Source organism: Balaenoptera musculus, chromosome 13, assembly GCF_009873245.2.
Source record: "Balaenoptera musculus isolate JJ_BM4_2016_0621 chromosome 13, mBalMus1.pri.v3, whole genome shotgun sequence".
Taxonomy (NCBI): domain Eukaryota; kingdom Metazoa; phylum Chordata; class Mammalia; order Artiodactyla; family Balaenopteridae; genus Balaenoptera; species Balaenoptera musculus.
Window position 1 is genome coordinate 26176108 of NC_045797.1, and position 22061 is coordinate 26198168.

General features: G+C 49.4%; 1 protein-coding gene and 1 pseudogene across 13 annotated transcripts in view; one reads left to right on the top strand and one right to left on the bottom strand.

The window, feature by feature from the left end:
* Positions 1 to 981: 981 nt before the first annotated feature.
* On the top strand, positions 982 to 1781 carry LOC118906340 (annotated as a pseudogene).
* Positions 1782 to 10670: 8889 nt separating this feature from the next.
* Positions 10671 to 22061, bottom strand: part of DCTN1 (dynactin subunit 1) — a 30249-nt gene continuing 18858 nt past the window's right edge. For 5 of the 13 annotated variants that reach the window (XM_036872815.1, XM_036872810.1, XM_036872808.1 and 2 more), the window contains 25 exons: positions 21021 to 21212; positions 20476 to 20673; positions 20121 to 20325; positions 19966 to 20044; positions 19694 to 19853; positions 19478 to 19582; positions 19106 to 19297; positions 18900 to 19016; positions 18501 to 18653; positions 17744 to 17904; positions 17470 to 17638; positions 17139 to 17207; positions 16839 to 16901; positions 16578 to 16727; positions 16255 to 16416; positions 16036 to 16167; positions 15686 to 15811; positions 15303 to 15445; positions 14861 to 15027; positions 13153 to 13167; positions 12827 to 12960; positions 12519 to 12711; positions 12197 to 12276; positions 11561 to 11650; positions 10671 to 11151 (listed from right to left, as the gene is read on the bottom strand). In XM_036872815.1, coding sequence (XP_036728710.1) covers positions 11014 to 11151; positions 11561 to 11650; positions 12197 to 12276; positions 12519 to 12711; positions 12827 to 12960; positions 13153 to 13167; positions 14861 to 15027; positions 15303 to 15445; positions 15686 to 15811; positions 16036 to 16167; positions 16255 to 16416; positions 16578 to 16727; positions 16839 to 16901; positions 17139 to 17207; positions 17470 to 17638; positions 17744 to 17904; positions 18501 to 18653; positions 18900 to 19016; positions 19106 to 19297; positions 19478 to 19582; positions 19694 to 19853; positions 19966 to 20044; positions 20121 to 20325; positions 20476 to 20673; positions 21021 to 21212 — 3393 coding nt within the window. In that variant the 3' untranslated portion in view covers positions 10671 to 11013. The remainder of the gene's footprint in view (positions 11152 to 11560; positions 11651 to 12196; positions 12277 to 12518; positions 12712 to 12826; positions 12961 to 13152; positions 13168 to 14860; positions 15028 to 15302; positions 15446 to 15685; positions 15812 to 16035; positions 16168 to 16254; positions 16417 to 16577; positions 16728 to 16838; positions 16902 to 17138; positions 17208 to 17469; positions 17639 to 17743; positions 17905 to 18500; positions 18654 to 18899; positions 19017 to 19105; positions 19298 to 19477; positions 19583 to 19693; positions 19854 to 19965; positions 20045 to 20120; positions 20326 to 20475; positions 20674 to 21020; positions 21213 to 22061) is intronic. The other 8 variants (XM_036872819.1, XM_036872818.1, XM_036872809.1 and 5 more) reach the window with 3 other exon arrangements.

The following is a 22061-nucleotide window of genomic DNA, read 5'->3' on the forward strand; positions in this document are numbered from 1 at the left end:
AGTAATTTTTCTTAGATACTGTTCACTGGGGCTTTGGAAAACAAAGTTTGACTTCACAACTTAGTAGGCAGGTTGAGTTCATGAAAGTGTAGTTCCACCTATTGGTCCTTCCTCAACTGTTTAAGTAGGTACTGACTGCCTGCCAGGATGGCCAGTCCTAGGCTGACCCTTTCCACTAAGATCAGAAGGATGGCTCCTGACAAAACAGGACTGGCTTTTACTCTCTATAGGAAATTGACAAGCTGTTGCTGCAGATGAAGGATCCAGCCAAGGATATTTCAAAACCAGGTGCCCCTGGCTGCCAAGTACAAAGGTGACCTAAAACTCCAGAGGAGGGTCTGCCATATCTGAGCTACCTTGTCTTCTAGAAAGTGTCAAGATTTGATGGCATAAGCATTGAGGGAGAGTGAATACTTGTCCCCTCACTTCTCCAAGAAAGGCAGGGAACATTGAACCAGTAATCATATAGCTTTCAAAGTACATTTAATCAGCTAAATTAACTGTTTAACCATAAGCCATTTGCTCTGACATTATGCAAAAAAAGTCAAAATTGTCATTGTTAGAAAAAAAGCCTAGAAATACCTACCTAGTGGTAGACCAGCCACTACCTTGCCCACCCCTTTCACCCCTTCCCACTCCAGTTGTTTTACCTTTCTACTTCAATGGGTGACTTCACAAAAATGGGATGCTAGGCCTCACCAAGATGGTGACCTTGACAGCCAGCCTCTCTGGGTGGGTAGGATTTAGCATCTCCTACAAGTCTCCAGGTGATGCTAATGTTGTTGGTCAGGGGACCATACTTGGAGAATCACTGCTCTAAATCTAACTAATAATTTATAGGAAATATGAAAGGTAGAGGAACCTATTAACACCATGAGGATGCATTAAAAAAACTGACTCAGAGAAATTGTTCCTTCAACAAATAAATTATAAGGAAAAAGCAAGCAAAAAAGAATCTAGGGATTAAAGGAAACAATACGCATGGAGAGCAGGGCCAAGACAGTGGCCCAAAGTACAAGCCTTGTCCTACGCATGAAGCTGGATGTCAATGTCTACCAGATTCTGCCCCAGGTCTCCAATGGTGGCTACAGGCTGGAATTCAGGTCAGTCTGCTTAGACTGTTCACTTTAAAAGGAAAGACTGCCTATATCAACTCGAGTATAAAATATCAGGGGAACTCTTTGCTCAGGCACCAGTAGAACAATATCCTGGCTGAGGAGACAGTGACAGATTCCAGGTTCTATTTTGCAGTCTAGCTCCAGGATGACACTGTACATAGTGCTTTCATTGGCATTTGCTTCATAGATCAGGGTGATGCCTTTGACTTTAATATCCCTTTGCAAAAATCACTTCAGGTGTGTAAAGCAGGTATCTGAGATATCCTAAGAATCTCAGGAAATGGCTGCTCATCCCAAGTTGAATCTGGGCTTCAAGGAAGGACAGATCATCAAGTTAAATAATGGGAACATTATGACCAAAAGATGACGTTTCCCAGGACTACAGGGATTGGAGGCCTAAGTTTACTCCCAACCCCACCTAGAAGCAAAGTCACTATTCTCCCTCCATCCTCCAAGATTGGCCTCAGCAATCATGTCATCCCACCACCCATCCAAATCTAACCATGGAAGCAGTGATGCAGATTTCCCTTTAGGGTGGGATTCTCCTGCTGCTGTCATGACACCAGCTCCAGTCATTGAGTAATGACTTGGGGAGACCTTGGCACTGCACCCAGCTCTGTTCCAAACCTGGCACCCCAGCCATCCAACTGAGTCCAAGTCTGAAATAGCACTGGCAGGACATCAAGGACATACTTGAAGAATAAAAATGCCCTTGAGAAGATAGGGAAGAAAACCCCACCTTTGAGAAAGAAAATGAAGAAAGAGGAGGAGGTGCGGTAGGTAGACCTGGTAAAAGAAACTTTTTTCTAAAGAATTACAAGAATGATGTATGGGTTTGGGGATGATTAGAATCCTTATACTAAGCCAGTGGATATTCTTGAAGACCTTGTCATAGAGTTCATCACTGAAATGAGTCAAGGAAACATCAATTGGAAGACAAGGTCAAGTACAAATTGAAGATATCTTTTTTTTTTTTTTTTAATATTTATTTATTTATTTAGGCTGCTCCGGGTCTTAGTTGAGGCATGTGGGATCTTCGTTGCTGCGTGCAGGATCTTTAGTTGTGGCCTGCGGACTCTTAGTTGCAGCATGTGGACTCTTAGTTGCGGCATGCATGTGGGATCTAGTTCCCTGACCAGGGATTGAATCCGGGCCCCCTGCATTGGGAGCAGCGGAGTCTTACCCACTGGACCACCAGGGAAGTCTCAGATATCTTCTTTATTTGAAAGGATCCCAGGAAGTTTGCTGAGGTTAAAGTCTTGCTTACTATGAATGAAGAACTGAAGCTTCTTTTATAATTTTAAATTCCTGAAGCTTCATTATTTTCTGGGGCAACCATAAATAGTAACAATATTTTCTACAGTAAGGTCCTGATACCTAACCATGTAAATAAAAGATAAAGAAACACAAGATTTTCATGTCTTTGATTTTAGAGTGATATTTGAGATTTTAATTGCCTGCCTTTATAATACCATACTCAAATTACTTATTGGGTTTTAATGACCACACAAAAGTTAAAGTATCTTGCAAATCATGTAGCTCCTTCTGACTTTTGACTATCTGAATGAAGTATTACATGTCTTTGTGCCATTGTAGGCTATACTGTAACTGTTTAATATGTGAAATCTAAATGTCACCTTGGACCCTATGATAAGTGAAAATGTGTTTCGTGTATTCTCATTTCTAGACAACAGTAATCTAACAGATTATTAAGGATAGTGAATTAATTTGTGTTTCTCTTTTGTAAGAATGTTTATCTGTCTCAAGAGATAACTTGTTTTAATATTTTCTTCAGATATCGAGTGATTTTTTATTTTGAGAAACTAAGTTTCACATGAATGCTTCAGGGTTGGAAGGTTTTTTTTTATTTAAAAGCTTTCGGGCTTATACATACTATTTGTCAAGTTGGAGGAGAACCCATTTTCCCAGATCAGATTAAAGCTTCTAAAATAAATGCTTTCAGTAGTAGCTGGAATGGCATTGCTTAAAAAGCTGACAGCCCAATAAGCATTTGGCATAGTGTTTTATTAATATTTGTTAGTACTTGTTCATTGTGGAAAAGTGTCCTTGACTAAAATCAAATATAGCTACAGAAATCACTTGCTCAACTTCCTGCCGTTCAGGATACACAGATTTTGAAATTGCATTTAAAGGGATCAATGAATGTTATTATTTGTGAAACTGAACATTTTGTGTGCTGCTTATAAACATTATCTATCAATCAGTACTTGGGAAAGTTCTTTCTTAACCTATTAATACCAGGAATAAAATATGAAAAATTAAACAGAAAACAAATTACCCTGGGGGCACAAATCTTTGAGAAGTTGGAAATACCTCCCTCCCCCAGAACTAAAATTACTGGGCAATCTTTTTCTTAGCTTCCCCATTTCATGGGGAAGCTGGTTTATGCCATTCCCTTTGTTGTTGTGCAGCCATGATTAACAAGATGGGAATAGTGGGTCATACCACACTCATGGCTGACTCTGAAGGGCTCAGCAAGCCAGGGAGAAATGACCTCTAACGTCTGTAAAATTCACCTTTCAAGTTCCTCAGCTTATTTCAGAGTCAACTCATGACCCTCATGTGCCTCTTTGTAAAGTCCTATTTAGCAATTTCAGGGGACAAAAAAATCTTGCCACTTCCTTCTCCACTAAGCCAATTCTCTGGAAATGGATAAGACTGGCCTCAGTGTTTATAAATCCAGAATTTTGACAGGGATAGGGATGGAGAAAGTCATCTTTTCCAGTCACTGTTCTATACTCTTCTCACTGCATCCAGTGCTGACTGCAGCTCCATCACTCTCTTGCACGTTTACATGTCTCTTCCTATGATAAAAGGGTTGTCTGTGGCACCTCCACTATTCTGTTTGTTGAAAAGTGCAACATCTTTGGCCAGTTTGGTGTGGCTTGAATGAAGGAAGTTCAAAGGGCTGTTCTAAGTTACATTCTATGGAAGTGTTTATTTTCTTATAGCTCCATCCAGTTGCTGCATCTGAAGAAAAGCTTTACTTGGTATGTGCCCCATATTTGAAGTCAAAGGGTTTAGAATTTTGAACCTGACCTGTGGAGCAGAGGTTGAAAGCACATAACTCCTGTTCAATACCCATGTCCCCTTACTGCCTGGGTATCTATCTGACCCCTTTCCATAAACATTTTTTCAATCCTTTCAAATCTTCAGTATAAATTTGTTACATCTACCATCATTTCTAAAGTTGGAGAGTCACTGCTTCAGCTATTTGACAGACTTCCCAAAGTGAAGGGTTTGATACCCATTACCTAGAGTATCTCAAAAGCAAGCTGCTCTCCCATCACTTTCCTTTCCCACTGCCCAGCCTTTCCATATACAATGCTGGGAGTGCTCCTTCTCCGGTGATGGGCACTATATATTTGGTATATTAATGGGCAATCTGAGGCAAAAGCAAGAGGATATAATTTCTTTCCTCAACACCAATTTGGATGCTGTTATGGACTGAATGTGTGTCCCCCAAAATTCATATGTTGAAGTCTAATCCCCAATGTGATATATTTTTCCAAGTAAAAGCTTTGGGAGGTAATTAGGTCAAAAAGGTGGAGCCCTCGTGAATGGGATTAATATCCTCATAAAAGGCCAGAGAACTAGCTTATTCTCTTTCTGCCATGTGAGGATATGAAGAAGTCAGCTGCCTGCAACCAAAACAGCACTCTCTCCAGAACCTGACCGTGCTGACACCCTGATCTCAGACTTCCAGCCTCCAGAACTGAGAAATCAATTTTGGTTGTTGATAAGTGACCCAGTTTATGGTATTCTGTTATAGCAGCCCAAGCTAAGACAGATGCTTACACTCGGAATGAAGGAAATCCTTATATTTAGTTTCAAAATATATTCTCTCTCCTTGACTTCCATCTTTTATCTCCTAACAACTCTGGGTCCATTTTTTTTTCATTGTACTCCCCCTCTGGCAAATCTATTCTTGCAGAGCCATGGCAGGACATCTTTAAATTAATGTTTTACATAGAAAACACTAAAAGGAAAATCTCTACAATCACTAGTGACTATGTACTGGGAACCTCTGTTCTCAATCTTCCTCCACGTTGTGTTCTTTGTATTCTCAGGATAACATAAGCTATATTTGAATTGCTGACACACTGAAAATGAAGTTTAAGATACATGCATATAAAGTATATGTTGTATTGATGCACTAATGATAAATTTAGAATATGGAACTCAAAAGACAACTATTTGTAGTATGTATCTTTTTCTTGAACCTTACCCGAATACACATACTATAATACAAAACATTTATAAGACAATCAGGGAAATTTGAACACAGGATATTTGATGAATTTTTTTTTTTAGGTGCAATAATGGTATTGTAGTTTTCTTAAGTGCTCTATCTTTTAGGGATACTAAAATACTTTTGGATGAAATAATGTCTGGGATTTGCTTCAAAATAATCTGGGGGTAGAGGAGAGTGAAGAAGAGCTACACAGAGGAAACAAGATGGATCATGAAACAATGAATATGGGCACATGGAGATTCATTACACTCTACTCTCTTCATTTGTATGTTAAAATTTCCCACAATAAAAAGTAACAAAACACAGGGTGACAGACGTATATTTACTCTAACACCAGTTATTCGAGCGAGATGTCCAGGTCTCACCCCCGAACTCCCCAGCCTTCTGGAGAGAAATGGGGGCCAAACATCCCAGGCTACCCCCCTGAGCAACAGAGGCTGTCTGTCCCTGGGAGCAGCACTGCCTGTTTCCGTTGCCACATGTGGTAGAGATGAAGGAAGCCTGGGTGAATGGACATGCTTCTCGATATACATACAGGAGGAGAGGGCTACATGGAGTTTAACGTCCACAGGGAGGCAGGAGAAGCTGCTCACCCTCAGATTCCGTGTTCTCTAGGTGTTCTGGGCCTACTTGACAGGGTTCAAGGTATTTAGTGCAATGAAGCTTCCCCAGTTGGGCACGTGGAGCTGTAGAGCACACAGGGTCCTGGCTCACTTTCAGCTCCAAGGCTGAGTAGGGCAGAATTGGCTCTGGGGCCTTGCACATTTCCTAGCATTAGCCAGCAGAGACTCGGGTCTCTTTTTCATTGCACCCACTCCTGCTTCCCGCTCCGCGACAGCACAGAAAATGGGAACCACGAAGGTAAATTCAAACTGGGGTGAGGTAGGAGTGCCGCGAACATTTGACTCTTCCCCAGCCTTGGCCTGCTAACAGTAGGAGGAAACAGTGCCTGGATGGTAGAAAATAGGATGGTAACCACCCATGAAAACAAGCCAAAAACTGGGGCACTAAGGATTGCCTGTCCTTTGGAGACCAAAATATGATTATTTGTGTCACACGTGTATGTCTTGGGAATGTGGCTGCTTGCATTTTATTTCCTTTTCATTTGTTCAATATCATCCTCCCCCAGTATCATTTCTTATTGAGTACCTGTGTCAAACATGATTTCTCATTTAACCTTTCCCTGAAGATTACCTGAGGAAAAAATACCACCTGAGGACGGTGCTATTAGCCTATTATAGATACAGAAACTGAGATTGAGAAGTTAAGCAACTTCCCCAAGTTCATACAGCTTGTAAGTGTAAGAGCTGGGATATAAGCCTTATACTTACTTCACAAAGTTGTCTCCAGGCTGGGGAAGGTGATGTTGACCCTGGAAATCTGCCCAAGAACCCCAAAAAGAGAGGGGCTCCTAGGAGACAAAATTGAGACTGTGTTCTTGTATCACAACTGACAGTTCTGGGTGTAGATGGATCAAAGGAGACTGTTCCCATGCTATGCACCATCCTTGGTACACATAGCGCCTCACTAGGCCTCCCTCCCCACCACCACATCCTATCCGTTTCCAGAAATCTCCTGGGCTCCATGAGCAGCTCCCATTATCATCTACAGGCAATGATGCGTCAGCCATCTGCCATCCCCTGGCCACCCAACTTCCACCACTGAATATCGGGAAACGGTAGTGCACACGTGCTGCTCTCTCCCCTTTCTCGCCACCACAACCCAGTTGCTTTTCCCTCTCTTCCACCAATAGAGGGAGATCTGACCAGCTCACCAGGCACCTCAGAATCAGATGCCACTTTCTTTCTGAACTCAGGCCCATTTGACCACTGAGCAATACATGAAACTATCAACTACCTCCCCCAAATCTCTCTCTTCCTTGGCCCTGTGACTCTTCCTCTGGGGGCCTCTGCTCCAGTGATGATCCCTGGGGCTCTGCTGTGGGTTCTTTAACTCTCAGAACTGCCCAGGGCTCCGCCCTCCTCCTGCCCTGTACTCTCTCCTCAGGTGATCTGCAGCCTCACCTGATTCCCAGACCTCTAGCTGCTTACTCTGTCTTGACCAAGTCCTATAGGCCAGTGCCCTTCTGTTCACCTCACACTTCAGGACTTGGATGATACGCCATGCTGCAGGGCATGGGATCCGGCTTTTCTGGTGGTCAACTAACACAATCCCAACAAGTGAAGGGGAGCAAACACCCAACAGGGCAAACTTGGAGCAACGAAGGACAGGAGACAGAAGAGAGAGGAGGTGAATTTGCTCTCTCCATCCCTCCATCAACCCAAACGTAGCATTTCTGTATAGTCTATCCAGAGACATCACACGTGGACAAGTGGCCGGTTGTGTATTTGTGAAGCAGTGGCCCACTCATTAAAACAAACCTTGTGTTTTCTTCTCTTTTCCTGCCTAGCTTTCCTCACCCTCACTGCTTGGGGATTGTATCTACCAATAAAGCACTAGCACTGCAGCTTTGCCTCAGGTTCAGTTTTCTAAGTAACCTGAATTAAGACAATACACCTCATCCCAATCATGTCTTCAACCACCACTGACACACTCCCAACTCATTCCCCAAAGTTTATCTCCAATCCAGACTTCTCTGCTGAGCTCTGTATCCAGTTGGATCCACTTGACATTCTCACAGGCACCTCAAACTCATTTCTAAAATGAAACTCACAGTGCTGCTCCCCAAACGTGTGCCCTTCTCCTGTGTTTTGGGGGAGGCAGAGATGAACGACACCTTAAAGGAACTCTCAGTCTGGCTAAAGAAGGAGACAGATGGGTGAACTCACAATCACAATGGAAAGAGACACTTACTGGTATAAAGCAATGCCATAGGGGTGTGTACTGAAGAAGAGAAGAAAGGCTGCTGTGGGCTAGGCTTGCATGCTTTCTCTCATTTAGCCTTTAACACAGCCCTGTTAAGGTATTGTTATTCCTATTTTGCAGTTGAGAAAGCAGACCAGTAATTAGAAACCTCGCCAAGGTCACAAAGCAACTAAATCCAAGCACACCTGAAAAAAAAAAAAAGGTTCATATTCTTTGCTGCTCCAGAAGAGGAGCACCTAAGAGGTTACAGGGATTGGAGATTTCCTAAGGTAGCAGTGCCGGAACTGTCTTAATAAATGAACAGGCTGTCAGCTAAGATGGGGTGGGGTGGGGTGGGGGCAGAGAGATAGAAAGGAAGGAAGGAGGTAACTGGCATTCCTGGCAGTGGGAAGAGGCCTGAGCAATCACATGGTGGCAAAGAAACTGCAGGGGTTCACTAAGCCTAGACCATAAGGCACAAGAGAGGCTGGAGAAGTGGGCAGGATCCAAATCATGGATGGCCTCGTGCGCCATTCTAGTGAATTTAAATTTTAAATTCTAGACACTTGGAGGAACCATTTCAGGATTTTGTTTAACTTTTAAAATTCTACTTGAAAGAACCATTTCAGAATTTAAACAGAGAATGACACAGCCCAGTGTGCATTTTGGAAAGGTCTCTTGGGCATCCATGAGAATTGGGTGAGAGAGGCAACGGAGGTAGGATGACCATTTCAAAGACTGCTGAAATACCCAGAGCAAGAAATTATACACAAAGTTAGCAGTGGAGGGAGTGGAAAAAAGTGAACAGATGTGAGAGACAGTAATGAAGGAAAAACTGAACAAGACCGGGTAACTAAATTAGCTAAGGAGAGTGGCGAAGCCATCAGATGCCCTGGTTTGTGGCTTGTCATATACAGGACATGGAAAAGATGCTTTCCGTTTTAGACATGCTGACTTTGAGATAGATACCAACAGGCAACTGAATAAATAAGTATGGTATTCGGAAAGCAGAAATGGTGAGAAACCACTACCAAGGCAAAAGGACAGAACAAGAAAGCCCTGTCCTCTTCTCGTACCCCCGGGAGTTGCCCAGTCTTGGCCCTTGGTATCTTGGGCCCTTGGTAACCACCAATGGGAAGGGAGGTCAGCAGCTTAGGTAGAAAGGACAGGAACACAATCCAATCCCAGGGAAAGAACAGTGTGGTCTGCAACTTCCTCAGCACTAGAGGAGGCCAATTTGGAGAGGTGAGGTAAAGACTCTCTGATATCAAGACACAGCCACCCTCCTCAACCAATTCTGGAAGAATTAAGTCCTAACACCCTAAGGTATCCCTTAGGTATATAAAGAATTGTATCCTATGCATCTCAAATGGTATCAGCTATGTGTAATCCTTGAGAGTATTGAGGAAAGTCACACAAATCATTTTCTCTTGGAACCCCAGTTGAAAAAGGCTAAGGTGCAGAGCAGGTATCAAAACACCATAATCCACCGACCTTCCCAGAGGGTGCACCAATTGGGAATGCGCCCAGCGCTAGCGTGTGCCCTGGGCTCCCAACCTGGAACTTCCTTGTCCTGTTTGCTCCTTTCCCACAAGCAGAGGACCTGACCCAGCTGCAGCTGCTCCTAAGCACTAGGGGTCTCTCCCTCCAATTGGATCAGAGACCTCTGGCAGCCTGGGCAGGATTTCCCCAAGGAGGGAATAAAAGAGAGTATCAAGGGAATTCCCTGGCAGTCCAGTGGTTAGGACGCCACACTTCCACTGCAGGGGGCGCAGGTAAACAGCACAGACAAAAAAAAAAAAGAGAGAGAGAGAGAGACAGTATCAAGGAGTCAGCCAACTGAACTAAACTGGGGCTAAGCTCTAAAGTGCCGGGGCACTGCTCATTGGCCTAACGGGCCCCAAATCTAGAAGTGATTTCAGTAGGTCTGGGCCAAGGCCCAGAAATGTGCAAATTTTTTCAAAGGAGCTCCCCATGTGATACTAATTTGTAGTGGGACTTGGGAGCAGCTTTTGCAACTTCTATCCTTTCTTACCGGTCTGTTGCTTTGGTCTTCCCTTGCTTAGTAAATGTTCCCTCTGAGAGGCCCCAGATCTTATGGGGAGACTGTGCCAGTGCATCAGAAAGTTGTCTGGGGTGGTGATCACACCATTAGCCCAGCTCCAAACACTGGCCTGAAGAGCAGTGGAAGATCCAGAAAGCAGAGGCAGGCCTGCTGGCAGAGACTACATACTCCTGGCCTCCTAACTCCACAAATGAACTCAGGAGCTGAGCCCGTGGGCTAGCCCTTTTCCCCTTGCTCCAAGAAACTTACTGCACACAAATTTGAGGAACACGGCATTCTACTGGTCACTACAGAGGGAGACCTTCAAATGTGACCCAGCCAAAGCCTCCTCAGCATCCCTTCTCCTCCACTCCTGCTCTGAGCCAAATGGCCCAAGTCCCACTCCCAACACCACACAGAGAACACCGAAGCAGAAGTGACTTTAATCAAGGGGTGAAGTCCTCAATCTGGGAGACCTCACTTGACCTTTGGTGGTGGGATCTCAGCCTACCTACCCCCCACCGGCCCCTGAGGCTCCTCAGGAAGGAGGGAGCAATTGAACAGCAAGTTCCAGCAGAGGTCAGGGAATGGAAATAGGGGAACCAGGTCAAGCGGCAGGGGCAGCGCACTGACAGGTGGGAGTGAAGCTGAAAAGGGCAGGAACAGCTTTACACAGGCGGTTCTACCTGGGGGCTACCTGGTGGCTATGCATCAGGCAGAGCGGCACCAGGAGGGCTGAGTGTAGAAGAGGACAGCGAGGGAAGGAGCATTTAGGAGATGAGGCGACCATGAAGCTGGTGCAGCTGCTCCTGGGTGAGCACCAGCCGGTGTCGCTGTCCAAGGCCAGCAGCACACGAGAAGGTCACTTTGCCCATGTATACAGTGTCGTCCTGCTGCTCTTCCTTGGCCTGGGAGTTGGGAAGGGGAAGAGGCCTCCAGGTCAGGGACTCACTTGAGCTGTGTGCCACTGACAGTGTCCCTGAGCACTGAGACCCTGGGTGACTGAGGCTTTGAGGCTGCTAGGCTATAATGACCATATTTTCCAAATCAGAATTGAGGTGCACAGCCTGACAAGGGAGTTTTGAGCCCCTCCTGATGTCAAAAGTCATAGAAGATGTTTAACTGCTAAAATATTGGAATTTCAGGAAGCAATGCAAGCACTCTTAAGATACTTGCAAGTAAGACTTGGCCAGATTTCTCAGGATGTTCAGTTGTTGGACCTGAGACCCTAGAAGCCTCTTCGAATTCTGGAGGAGAGGGGAAGGACCCACCTGAGCCCTCCATACTGCCCATCCTCCTCCCCATGCTCCCTCTTACCCTGAGGAAGGCTGATGAAGGGAAGGTGGCAAAGTCAGTGGGGACCGTGGCTCCAGGGCGCTGAGATACAGTCTCCTTAAGGACCTCATCCTGGCAGAGGGGAAAAGGATTCATTTAGGGTACCCCCACAGGCTAGCCCAGTACCTGCCTGGTTTCACAGGAAGGAGCACTAATACCAAAGAAGCAGGGATCAATCCTCTTTATCACAATACTTTTGCTCTCAACTCCACTCCCATCCCTACCCAACATCCTTACTTTAGATACTTACCCTTTTAAGGCTCAATTCAGATTCTATAGCTTCTGGGAAGCCATTTCCAACCATTCTACTCTGCAGTGATATCAGCTCTGACAGAAGTTGTGCCTGAAACCACACACTCTAAAGATGATCCTAGCTCAACCCATTTTGTTGATAAGAATCTGTTTTCTGTTGATGAGAATCTGTTTGGGAGTGAGGGCAGGTTCCCAAGGCAGGAATCCTGCCTCCCCTTCCATCTCCTCCCCAGTGTGTCATCTAGCACAGGGCTGGGCCCCCAGGAACCCTGGGAATCCTTGTGGAAATGAACATGCTAGGGGCTCCACCACGGAATGCTCTGAAGCGGACACTGTCGGGTGAAAAAGGGCAGGGTCTAAACTAACCTTGAGCTTCTCGATGGTGTCGCTTAGGGACTTGAGCTGAGCCACTTGCTCCAGGAGCTGGGCCGATGGGCTCTTGGCAGCTGTGGGGAGAGAAGGCTAGTGAGGCCCACCAAGGCCCAGGCAGGCAGCTGTACTGGATTAAGGGTCATTAGTGCAGATACTGGACCCGCTCATGGAGTAGACATGTAAGAGAGTAGGTGAATCAAGCAAATTAAACACTTAGGCCAAAGGGCAGTGCTAGGAAGAGCCTCTCTGGCGTGGGAATTGCCTGGGGCAAGGGGAAGGGGTGTGTTTTTCATCTCAGGAGTTGGCTGGTCCATACCAGGGCTGGTGCGGGTGATGTCCACGACATGGGTGTGTGTGCTCAACTGATTCAATGTCTCCAGCAGCTGGTTAGTCTTACGATACAGCACTCCAGCAGCTAGATCACTGCCAGGGCCTTCACGGGGTAGGAGAGAGAGCTTTGCCACGTGCAGAGGGGGCAGGGCTGCTAAGGATGCCTTCATCTGGGCTCCCTGTGGGGGAAGGGGGAAGAAGGGTAGTGGTAGTAAGTGATAGAAGGCCCTGCCATCTATCATCAATGAGGCAGTTACACTCCACCTCTACCCATCCCCCCCGTGACCTCCTCACCTTGAGGATGCTGTTCTCATGCTGGAGCTGGGAGATGTGCAGCCTCATGGCAGAGATCTGCTGAAGCAGCAGTGGTGAGTCCTTCACCAGCCCTGGGCCTGGCACAGATCCCAGAGCCTGCCCAGAGGCACCTCCTATGGGTACCATAACAAATGTCATGAGCCCCAGGTGCAGAAGGCTGAAGATGGGCTCCATCCCTAGTCATCCCCTTTCCTTATCCCCTCCTACCTCCAGTTGTGATTGCTCCCAAGGGGGCAGTCTCACCCTGCTCCCCCAGCCCCAATTCCCACCAGCCCTGTTAACTCCCCACCAGGATGGGTCTCTACCTCGCTGCTGTTCTTCTGTGCTCAGGATAGCCCATTGGGGAGCAGGAAAAGAGGAGAGAGTAATTAGATGATTTGGGAGTGAGGGGGACATACCAGAGGAATCCTGGGCATGCAGGAAGATTTTTTTCCTGATCACCTTCTCTAACAAGACCCTGCCTCTACTTTTGGGGAAAGAGCAAATATGTGTGAAAGACAGAAAAGGGGAGCCAGGCCACAATACAGGGTGCAACACGTGAGGAAGAGTGGCAGCGGGAGTGTGCGCTGGAGGAAGCACTTGAGGCCATTCTTGCCTCCCTGCCTCAGACTCCAGCTCCCAGAAGGGCAGACGGAACACTCCTGAAACCCTGATATGTCTGCACCCTTAGTGCTCCCCAGCAGCAAAACTTAAGTTGAGGATGTAGACACATTCCCATGTTCCTCAGGTTCCCCAGTGCTCTGAGACAAAAGTCACCCTCTTTTTGGTGTGAAGTTTTATAAACTAAGAACCAATATTTGTTTAAAGAGCCTATGCTAAAACAACGCAATGCGGTAATTCTGGAGACTCCCCTCCCAAGGAACATGGAGCCGTCTGCACCACAGGAGACTAAAGTCAAGAAGACGCTTGGTCACTTTCAGGGTCAAGCGGCACCAGTGATGGCGGCTTTGATGAGGACAAGACCCTAGGTGAGGCCAGCTGACAAGGCAAGCACAGCAGGGGAGATCTAGAGATCCTGAGGGTTTAATTCCATTACAAGGAGTTTGTCTTCTGGAGGTGAGAAGAGTAAGTAAGAAACTGAAGAGAGAACAAAAACCAAACTACATGGTAGATGAGAACTAACATGGTGGTGGCCGCCTCCTTGGTCAGGAAACTAAGGAGATTAGGCCTGGAAGCCAGAAAAACTCCAGATAAGGAGCCCTGACCACACTAAGAGACCAGGCAAAGGTCAGAACACAAGCCCCAAGTGAAACTGGGAGAATTCAGTAATGGAAGAGACAACCACTCTATAGGGTGAAGCCACGTGAACTCAGTGGGGAAGAAAAAATGCAGTGCCCAAGCAGAGGAGGAATCATGAGCAAGCACCATCCACTGCTGCAGGCTGATGACCCTCTGGAATCCAGGGCTGGGACAGAAAAGCCAGACTCTAGACCCAGAAGGGACATCTACTAGAGTCCAACTGTCACTGTAATTCTGAGCTTCACCAACAACTTGGTAAGGCCCCACTGCCCCACTGCCCCACCTTGGTCAGAACTCTGCACATATCTTCAAGGAGAAGTAAAAACTTGGTAAAAGTTGCCAGAGGGCTTCCCTGGTGGCGCAGTGGTTAAGAATCCACCTGCCAATGCAGGGGACACGGGTTTGAGCCCTGGTCCAGGAAGATCCCACATGCCACGGAACAACTAAGCCCACGCGCCACAACTACTGAGCCTGTGCTCTAGAGCCCGCGAGCCACAACTACCGAAGCCCGCGCGCCTAGAGCCCATGCTCCACAAGAAAAGCCACTGCAATGAGAAGCCCGCACGCAGCAAGGAAGACCCAATGCAGCCAAAAATAAATAAATAAATTCATTAAAAAAAAAAAAAAGTTGCCACAGAGTGAAACTGGGCAAGCATGTTCCTGGTTGAATATCCAGGGGGAAAAGAGGGGGGCAGAAGTCAAACTGAAGCCAAGGGCAGGAGCGGGGCCATTCAATTTCCTCTGGGCTAGTGCTGCCTGTTCCACTGCACTCACCACCAGCAATGCCAGACACCAGGGTAGCAATACCCGAGGGAGGGGGACCCCGGAGCCCCTCGATCGTGCGCTTGGACTGGCTGTTCAATCGCTGCTTTAACTCTGCTTTCTCTGCTTCCAGCTGGTCAATGTCAGCCTGAAGTGCATCCATCGTCTCCTCAAACTCTCTGTGAAAGAGAATCTGGGCTTGGACAGTGTCCCTTCCCCATGGCCCCACCCCCCCTTCTCAGTCCTAACTGAGTCCCTGGAGTAGCCCTACTGGTGAGGAGCCAGGGGCAGAAGAGGCTCAGATTGGGATGACACGATGGGGATGTCAGTTGGGAAGGAAGATGGCATCTGTCCCCCTGGGGAGTCTCACTGCAAGAGGCCCTGGGCTAGGCGGCAGGGAGCTGCTGGCAGGAGGGAGGGGTGGAGTGAGCAGGGGCCTGGGAAGGTGCCTGACTTCTCTTTCTTCCGCAGCAGCGCCTGGGTCTCCTCCAGCCGAGTCTGGACTTTCTCGATGCGCTCATCTGCATCCTTGGCTGCACTGTCCAGCTTCTTCTCCAGGAGGCTCAGCCGCACATTGGCCTCACTGAGCTCTTCCCCCTGGAAGAGGGCAGAGAGCGTCTAGTTCCCTTACGCCCTCCCATGGCCCCCCAGAGACCTGGGATAGACCATGAGATAGAAAGCTTCCTGAGGGCCCACGAGAACTCCCACTGATCACAGGTGCCACTTCTCCCCACTCAACCCCCAGCCCCCCTCAGTTATGATCACCAACACTCACTGCTTCCCTGTGCCCCATGCTATTTCCTGGCCCCCCAGATCCAGAGCCTTCCCTATCCTCACCTTGATCTTGAGTGACTTCTTCAACTCCTTGATAACTGTCTCTCGATCTTCAAGCTTCAAGCCCAGGCCTTCAGCATCTGTGATCTCTGCACGAAGGGCTGCAGCCCGCAGCTCAACTGGGGGAGGCTAAGGGTAAGGACAGGAGGCAGAGGGCAGGGATAGGGAGAGGAGGTCAAGGCACTCCTTTCAGAGATCCAAAGGGAAAATCTTCTCCTTGCCGTCTAAGCAGGATGGTGCTCCCCAGATTCCTTCCTGCTGCCGCCCAGCCCTCCCTCCCACAATTAGCAGCAGCTCTCCAAGTCCTGCTCCTCCAGGCCCCTGGAGCCCCTCCAAGGAGCTACCCCACTCACCTTGCTAGGGGGCCGTTCTGCATCATACTCTCCCTCCTGCATGGCTGTGGCCAACTTGTTCATGGTACTGATCAAGATGTTGCATGACTGGCGCAGACACTCATAGGGGCTGCTGGAGGGGGTCCCGTAGATCTGCAGGTGCCCAGGGCAGTAGTGAAAACCCCACACTGGCCACCTGACTCCCCCATCACCACCTTCTGCCCAGCCATCCCAGCTCACCTGCTCGCCTGCTTTGAAAGCCAGCTCCTCCAGGGCAGCCACAGGCAGGCCTTCATTCTCTGCCAGTGGGGCAATGAGCTGGGCAGCAGCAGCGGCCACCTCCTGCAGCACAGCCACCACCCACGTCAGGTGTTTCCTGCAGTCTAGGAGTGTGTCGGATACCTGTGCAACAGGCCAGAGTCAGGAGCCCACTCTGGGCCCAGCACCACAGCTCCCAGCTACCTCAAAACCATTCTTGTCCCCTGACCATATCCAGATCTTGACATGCCGGGCCCCTCCTGGTTCTACTTGGCTTCCTTCCTGTCCCCCTTCACAGCCCAAACCTGTGGTCCAAAGGCCAGTGCAGCTGGGATCCCAGGAGCATCTGTCCCTGGCATTCGCCTCCGGATCTTCTTGCAGAACTGGCGGATATCACTGCATGAAGTTTCCAGGTCCCGGAGCAGGAGGGCAATATCTGAAGCCTCCTGCCCACCCTACTCAGGGAATAGGAAACAGATGGAGAGCCAAGTCAGCATTAGGGCTGGGGCGGGGAGGTGGGGACTAAAAAGGAAGAGGAGCTCAAATAGATCTAGTTGTGCTCTCACCTGCAAGAAGGCCCGCAGCCGTCCCACCTCCACACTCATGCAGTCCAGGGCACTCTGGGTGAACTGTGAGGACAGAAGCAGGTCATTGTCAGCCCCCAACAGGAGTCCTTCTGCCCCATCACCATCTCTAAGAAGTCTCCGCCCTCAGCTGGCCCCCATCCATAAGTGGGTCCTCTGACTTCCCTGATCTGGCCTTAGTGACCCTGTTCCAGTCTTATGTGACACCCCTTGAGGGTGTGATCTGATGTCTTCCATTTCTGATCTCTATAAGGGGCTCAACCACTGGCCCAGACACCTCACCTTAATGTGGTCAGCCAGCTGTATGGTACTGTCCTCCGGTTGTTCAGAGAGGTGGATGCTGTACAGATGCTGAGGAGGGATGGCAAAGAAACAGTCTTTAGGCCTTGGAAGAATGGAGAATTCTTCCCAAACTGCAATTTGACCCTGTCATCACGGGGCTCCAGAGGTATGAGAGCATCCAAAACCCTCAAGGAGCTGCATCCTAAGGTGAGTCCATCTACGAGCCTCAAGCCATCAGCCTGGGACATACAACCTTGGCTACACTGCAACAGCCTCCAGCAGAAGAAACCCTCCCTCCCTCCTGTGCCAAGGCTGAATTCTCGCCCCAGACCTGGTAGTACTTGATGGCTTTGGTGAGAGGCTCTACGTTGACAGTCTCGTCCAGCTGATCCTTGTGCAGCAGCTCAATGAGAAAATCCAAGGAGCGTTCGTGGGCACTCATCTCAGGGTAGAGGCTGCCCACCTTCTTATACACGTCCACACTGCACTGAGAGAGGGCACTAGAGACCAGAGAAGGGCCCTGTGAGGCCAGGGTCTACCAGGCAATCTCAGTTCCAGCCAATCTCGGACCCGGGGCCCTGGAGTAGAGGTCAGGGGTTACTTACTGCTCATAACGGTGGAGTGTGGCCTGCAGCAAACTCAGCGAATACACCAGCCCAGCAGCAAAGCTGAGCTGCTCCCCCACAGCTCCTCGAAGTCCTGGCCGCTCTGAACAGTTCTCACTTAGTTCAAACTTCTCCTGGGCCTGCTTCCGGATTAGCTCTGCCTGTGGGAAGAAGCACCAGAGACCTGGGGCTCAGAGCAGAGGATGCAGAACACAGACTCAGGAATATAGAGAGCTGAGCAACTATGTAGGGGGCATGGATACATGGGGGAGAAAGCAGAAACAGCTCTTAGATGGGCAGGGACTATCACATGGGGAAAGGGTAATGATGTGATTACTGGTGGTTATGAAGATTTGGGATGTGGGGATGAAAGGGTGGCAGGACCAGTGGGACCAAGCTCTTTCCCACCTTAAAGCTGCTGCTCCTGCTACCTTTCTACCTAGAATGCTATCCTGACAATTACCTCCCCACTAACTCCTAGTCATCTTCTAAGTCTCGCCTCAAATGTCATGCCTTCAGTGACATCCCTCTATCTAAATCAGCTCTCCGACCGTGCTCTCTCAAAAACGCTACCTCCCCTTCACAACATGCCGTCTGTAATATACACCCATCTGTGACTTTGTTGACTGTGTTCCTCCACTACGTCATAAACTCTGTGAGCAGGGACAATGACTGTTACCTTCACGTGGCATCCTCAATGCCTGGTTCACAGCAAGTTCAACAGATTCCTGCTGGGCACGTGACTGATAGACCATACCTTGCAAATGAGACGAGGCATGAGCAGCAGCACCAGGACGCAGTCGTGGTCCCCACCTGGCCGAAGGAAGCTGTCAGGCATGAAGGCTGTCAGCAGGGACATGTGCCGGTTGGCCTGCGCCACCTCCATCTGCCTCAATTCCATCTCAATTGCCTGTGAGGTAGACAGGGAGGTGGGCTCTCAGCCAGGCTGCAGAGAGCCTCCTAACCACCATGCCGTGCTCCACCACATCCCCCGCTTCTAGGACAGGCCCAGGCCAGGAGTCTTCCAAACCACCACACAAAGCACCCCCCCATCCAGGAAGGTGAAGCCCAGAACCCCACACCAGATCAGCCCACCGCCACACCCAGGCTGGGGTACCCAACACTCAGTCCTCTGCGACCCACCCACTTTGCTGACCTTGGCATGGGCCTTAGTCTCAGCAAACTTGATTTTGAAGTCAAAAGTCTCTGGTGGTGGCTGCTGCTGCCTCTCCACAGATGCTTCCTGCTGGTTTGTCAGTTCCCGGTTCACATCCTGGGAACAGGGACGGACAATGAGGCACAGCTGGGTCCTCAGGGAGCCCTGGGGAGATGGTGGGCAGAGAGTAGCGGGTATGCAGGCACCTGCAGGTGGGCGGTCAGCTGGCGATACTTCTTGATGGTCTGCTGATAGTCTGCAACTGTCTCCTGGGCCGCCTCCACACGCTTCTGGGCCTCTCGCACCCGTGTACCCGCCATATCCAGCTGCTCCCGCAGCTCCAGTTCTGTCTCACGTGCATTCTCCTGCAGCTCATCGTTCATTTCATTCATTGCTTCCTGGGAGGCCACAGGGGAGTTGAGGCAAAGGAAAGTCAGAGTCAGGGTAGCAGGCCAGGGTGGGTTCACTCACCACGCCTCCTACTCAAAGGTCAGGGATCACATGTCAGCCCTTCTCTCAGCAAGTCACTTCCAAAACCCTCCATCAGGGTCATAAGTCAGAGTCTGCTCTTCTCTTACCAAGTCCCCCACGGTTTCTCTCAATTCCCGCACTTTCTCTTCCAGATTCAGGTTCCGGTCTGTCAGCATCTCCACCATCTCCTCAGCACCCAGGGCAGCATCCACCTGTGTTACAGAGAGGGAACAAGGAGAAGGGCTGAAAGGTGCCTAGAAACAGAAGGCACCAAAAAGCGAGTCAGTGGAGGTGCTCTGGGCAAGGCGCTGGGCTCCCCAGACCTGCTCCTTGAGCTCATCAATGGTGCTCTCTGCCTGGCTCAGCTCCTCCTGCAGACGCTCCCGCTGTTGCCTCACAACTTCCAGCTCTTGGTTCTTCTTTTCCATGAGCTTCTGGAGTTTCACGTGCTCCTGCTTCTCGGAGGAAGAAAGATCCCGCATTCTGTGGGAAAATGGGGAGAGAGAAGAGAGTGCGTGTGTCAGAGTCACCGGGTGGTGGGCGCTCTAACACATTTGGAGGCAGGAGAGTGAACCGCGCAGCGAGAGGACCCTACCTCACTAGGGCATCCTTTAGGCGGGCGTTCTGCTCCTCAAGCTGCTTGAGCTGGTAACTGGACGCAGCGCCATCTGAGCCTGGGGAAAACCATTAATACTTTCAGACAAAGTTCCAACCCCACCATTTGGCCTCCAGCAGCTCCTGGTCCCTTACCCTTCTCTTCAATCTCAGCCTTGAGGATCTCCAAGTCAGTGGTGAGCTCGTCCACACGCTCCTTCAGCGCCTCCACCTCTTGCTGTAGGGACTCAGCCCGCTCTTCAGCCATCTCCTTATCCAGAGTGGCCATCTCGATGGCGTCAGCAGTGTCAGCCATCTCCTCCATGTAGCGTTCCTTTGCCTCTAGTGCCTCCTTGGCTTCCTGAAGAGGAGTGGAGGTTGGTTGGGGTACAAGCACAGAGCTGCCTCATGCACCCTTTCTCACAGGACATTCCAGGCTCCAGTTTCAGCTTCCAGTACACTTCCTTGGGCCCCGTGCCTCCCCGGACACCCTCTTCATCCCAAGTCCCACCTTCCGAGCCTCTTTGAGGCGCCGCTGCAGGTCTGCCTGCTGCTCCTGCATTTTGCTTTTCCATTCCTGCACCTGCTCCAGCTGAATCTTGTGTTTCTCCAGCTCTTTTAGCTTTGCCTTGTCTTCTGCACGTTTCAGTCGCAGGGTCTCCAGTTTCTCCTCCAGGTCCCGCACTTGGGCCCTCAGCCCCTCCTCCTCCTGCAAAGAAGAGACCCTTCAGTCTATGCACAGCCTCCTCCGTTTTCCCCATCAAGACTGAGCTGGAGTGGAAAGGACAGGAATGTGTGCAGACATCATTCCAGGCCCAGGGCCAAAGCAAGTGGCATACAAACATCTGAGAAGAGCCTGATACATAAGGGGAAAGTGTGGAAGGGCGGAGAGTATGAGGTAGCTTAGTCAGTGATGGGATACCTATATGCTGTGTCCCCCACTCTTCTAATCCAAGTTCTGGGTCTCCCCCAACCCTGGGAAACTTCGAAGACCCTGCCAGGGGTCATAGGCCCCTTCGTGTCTTGGTTCTTCTTCACTCCAACCCCAGACCTTACCTTAGACGGGGAAGGAAGCGGTGGGGCTGCTCCAGGAGAGGTGAGGGCTGGCGTGGGGATGATGGGTGCCGCCAGCGGAGTCTGAGCTGGGGTGCTGGGCTCACTGCTGCTCAGCTCACCTGCTGATGCTGAGCCAGAGGGGCCCAGGGAACTACTGGCCCCAGCTACCCCAGTGCTGGCTGGGCGGGTGGGCTATTCAGACAGGGTAGGGGCAGACCAGAAAAAGTGTAGGGGACAGGGAGGGGTGGTGAAAGAGAGTAAGACAGAATATGAGAATATGGTGAGGGAAGTGACAGAAAAGGAAAAAGGCAGAGAGTATCAAAGCACAATGAGAACAGAGAAACAGTGATGGGCAGAACGAAAATGACACAGTCAGAGATAAGTGACAAAGGACCGGGGCAGGGTGGGGGTGAGAGGATGGCAGGAGAGGAAGGGATGGAAAAAGACATAAGATTACAATGCTCCTCCCTTGGCACTGACCCCACATTCCTCCAAGCTCTGGCACTAACCCCTTAGAGCAGAATCCCTTACTCCCCAGACCATTCCTTTTGTGACCCACTTGTGATCATTCTAGCAATTTCTTAATACTCCCAATCCCATTGTTGCTCTGGGCCTGTCCCTCCTCCCCCAGAGGGAAAAAGTGCCTCAGTGTCATTCCCAGAGAAAAAGAACAGACTGATCTCTAACTTTCATGTTCCCAGAGAAGGCTGGGCTAAAAGTGGGGGTACTAGGCCCCCCAGCTCTTTAAATCAAGCTGATTCTCCTTCCCTTGATCTACTTCAGGGTACCCTGCAGGTAAAAGAGCCAGGATGAAAGTTGTAATCCTTGGTTCCCCTCTGAAACAAGGTCAGTACAGCCAACCCATCTGTCACCTCCCTCCCTCCAAGACAGAGGGGCTCTCATCAGATGACACTACCCAGGCCCCTGTGGAGCTGAGGCCCTGGAGCAGACAGGCCTGCCCAGTGCTCCTCCCTGCAGTGCTGAGCCCTGAAGCTCTCCCGATGGGCTGACACTCAGAGACCACATGCCCAAAGCCTTTCA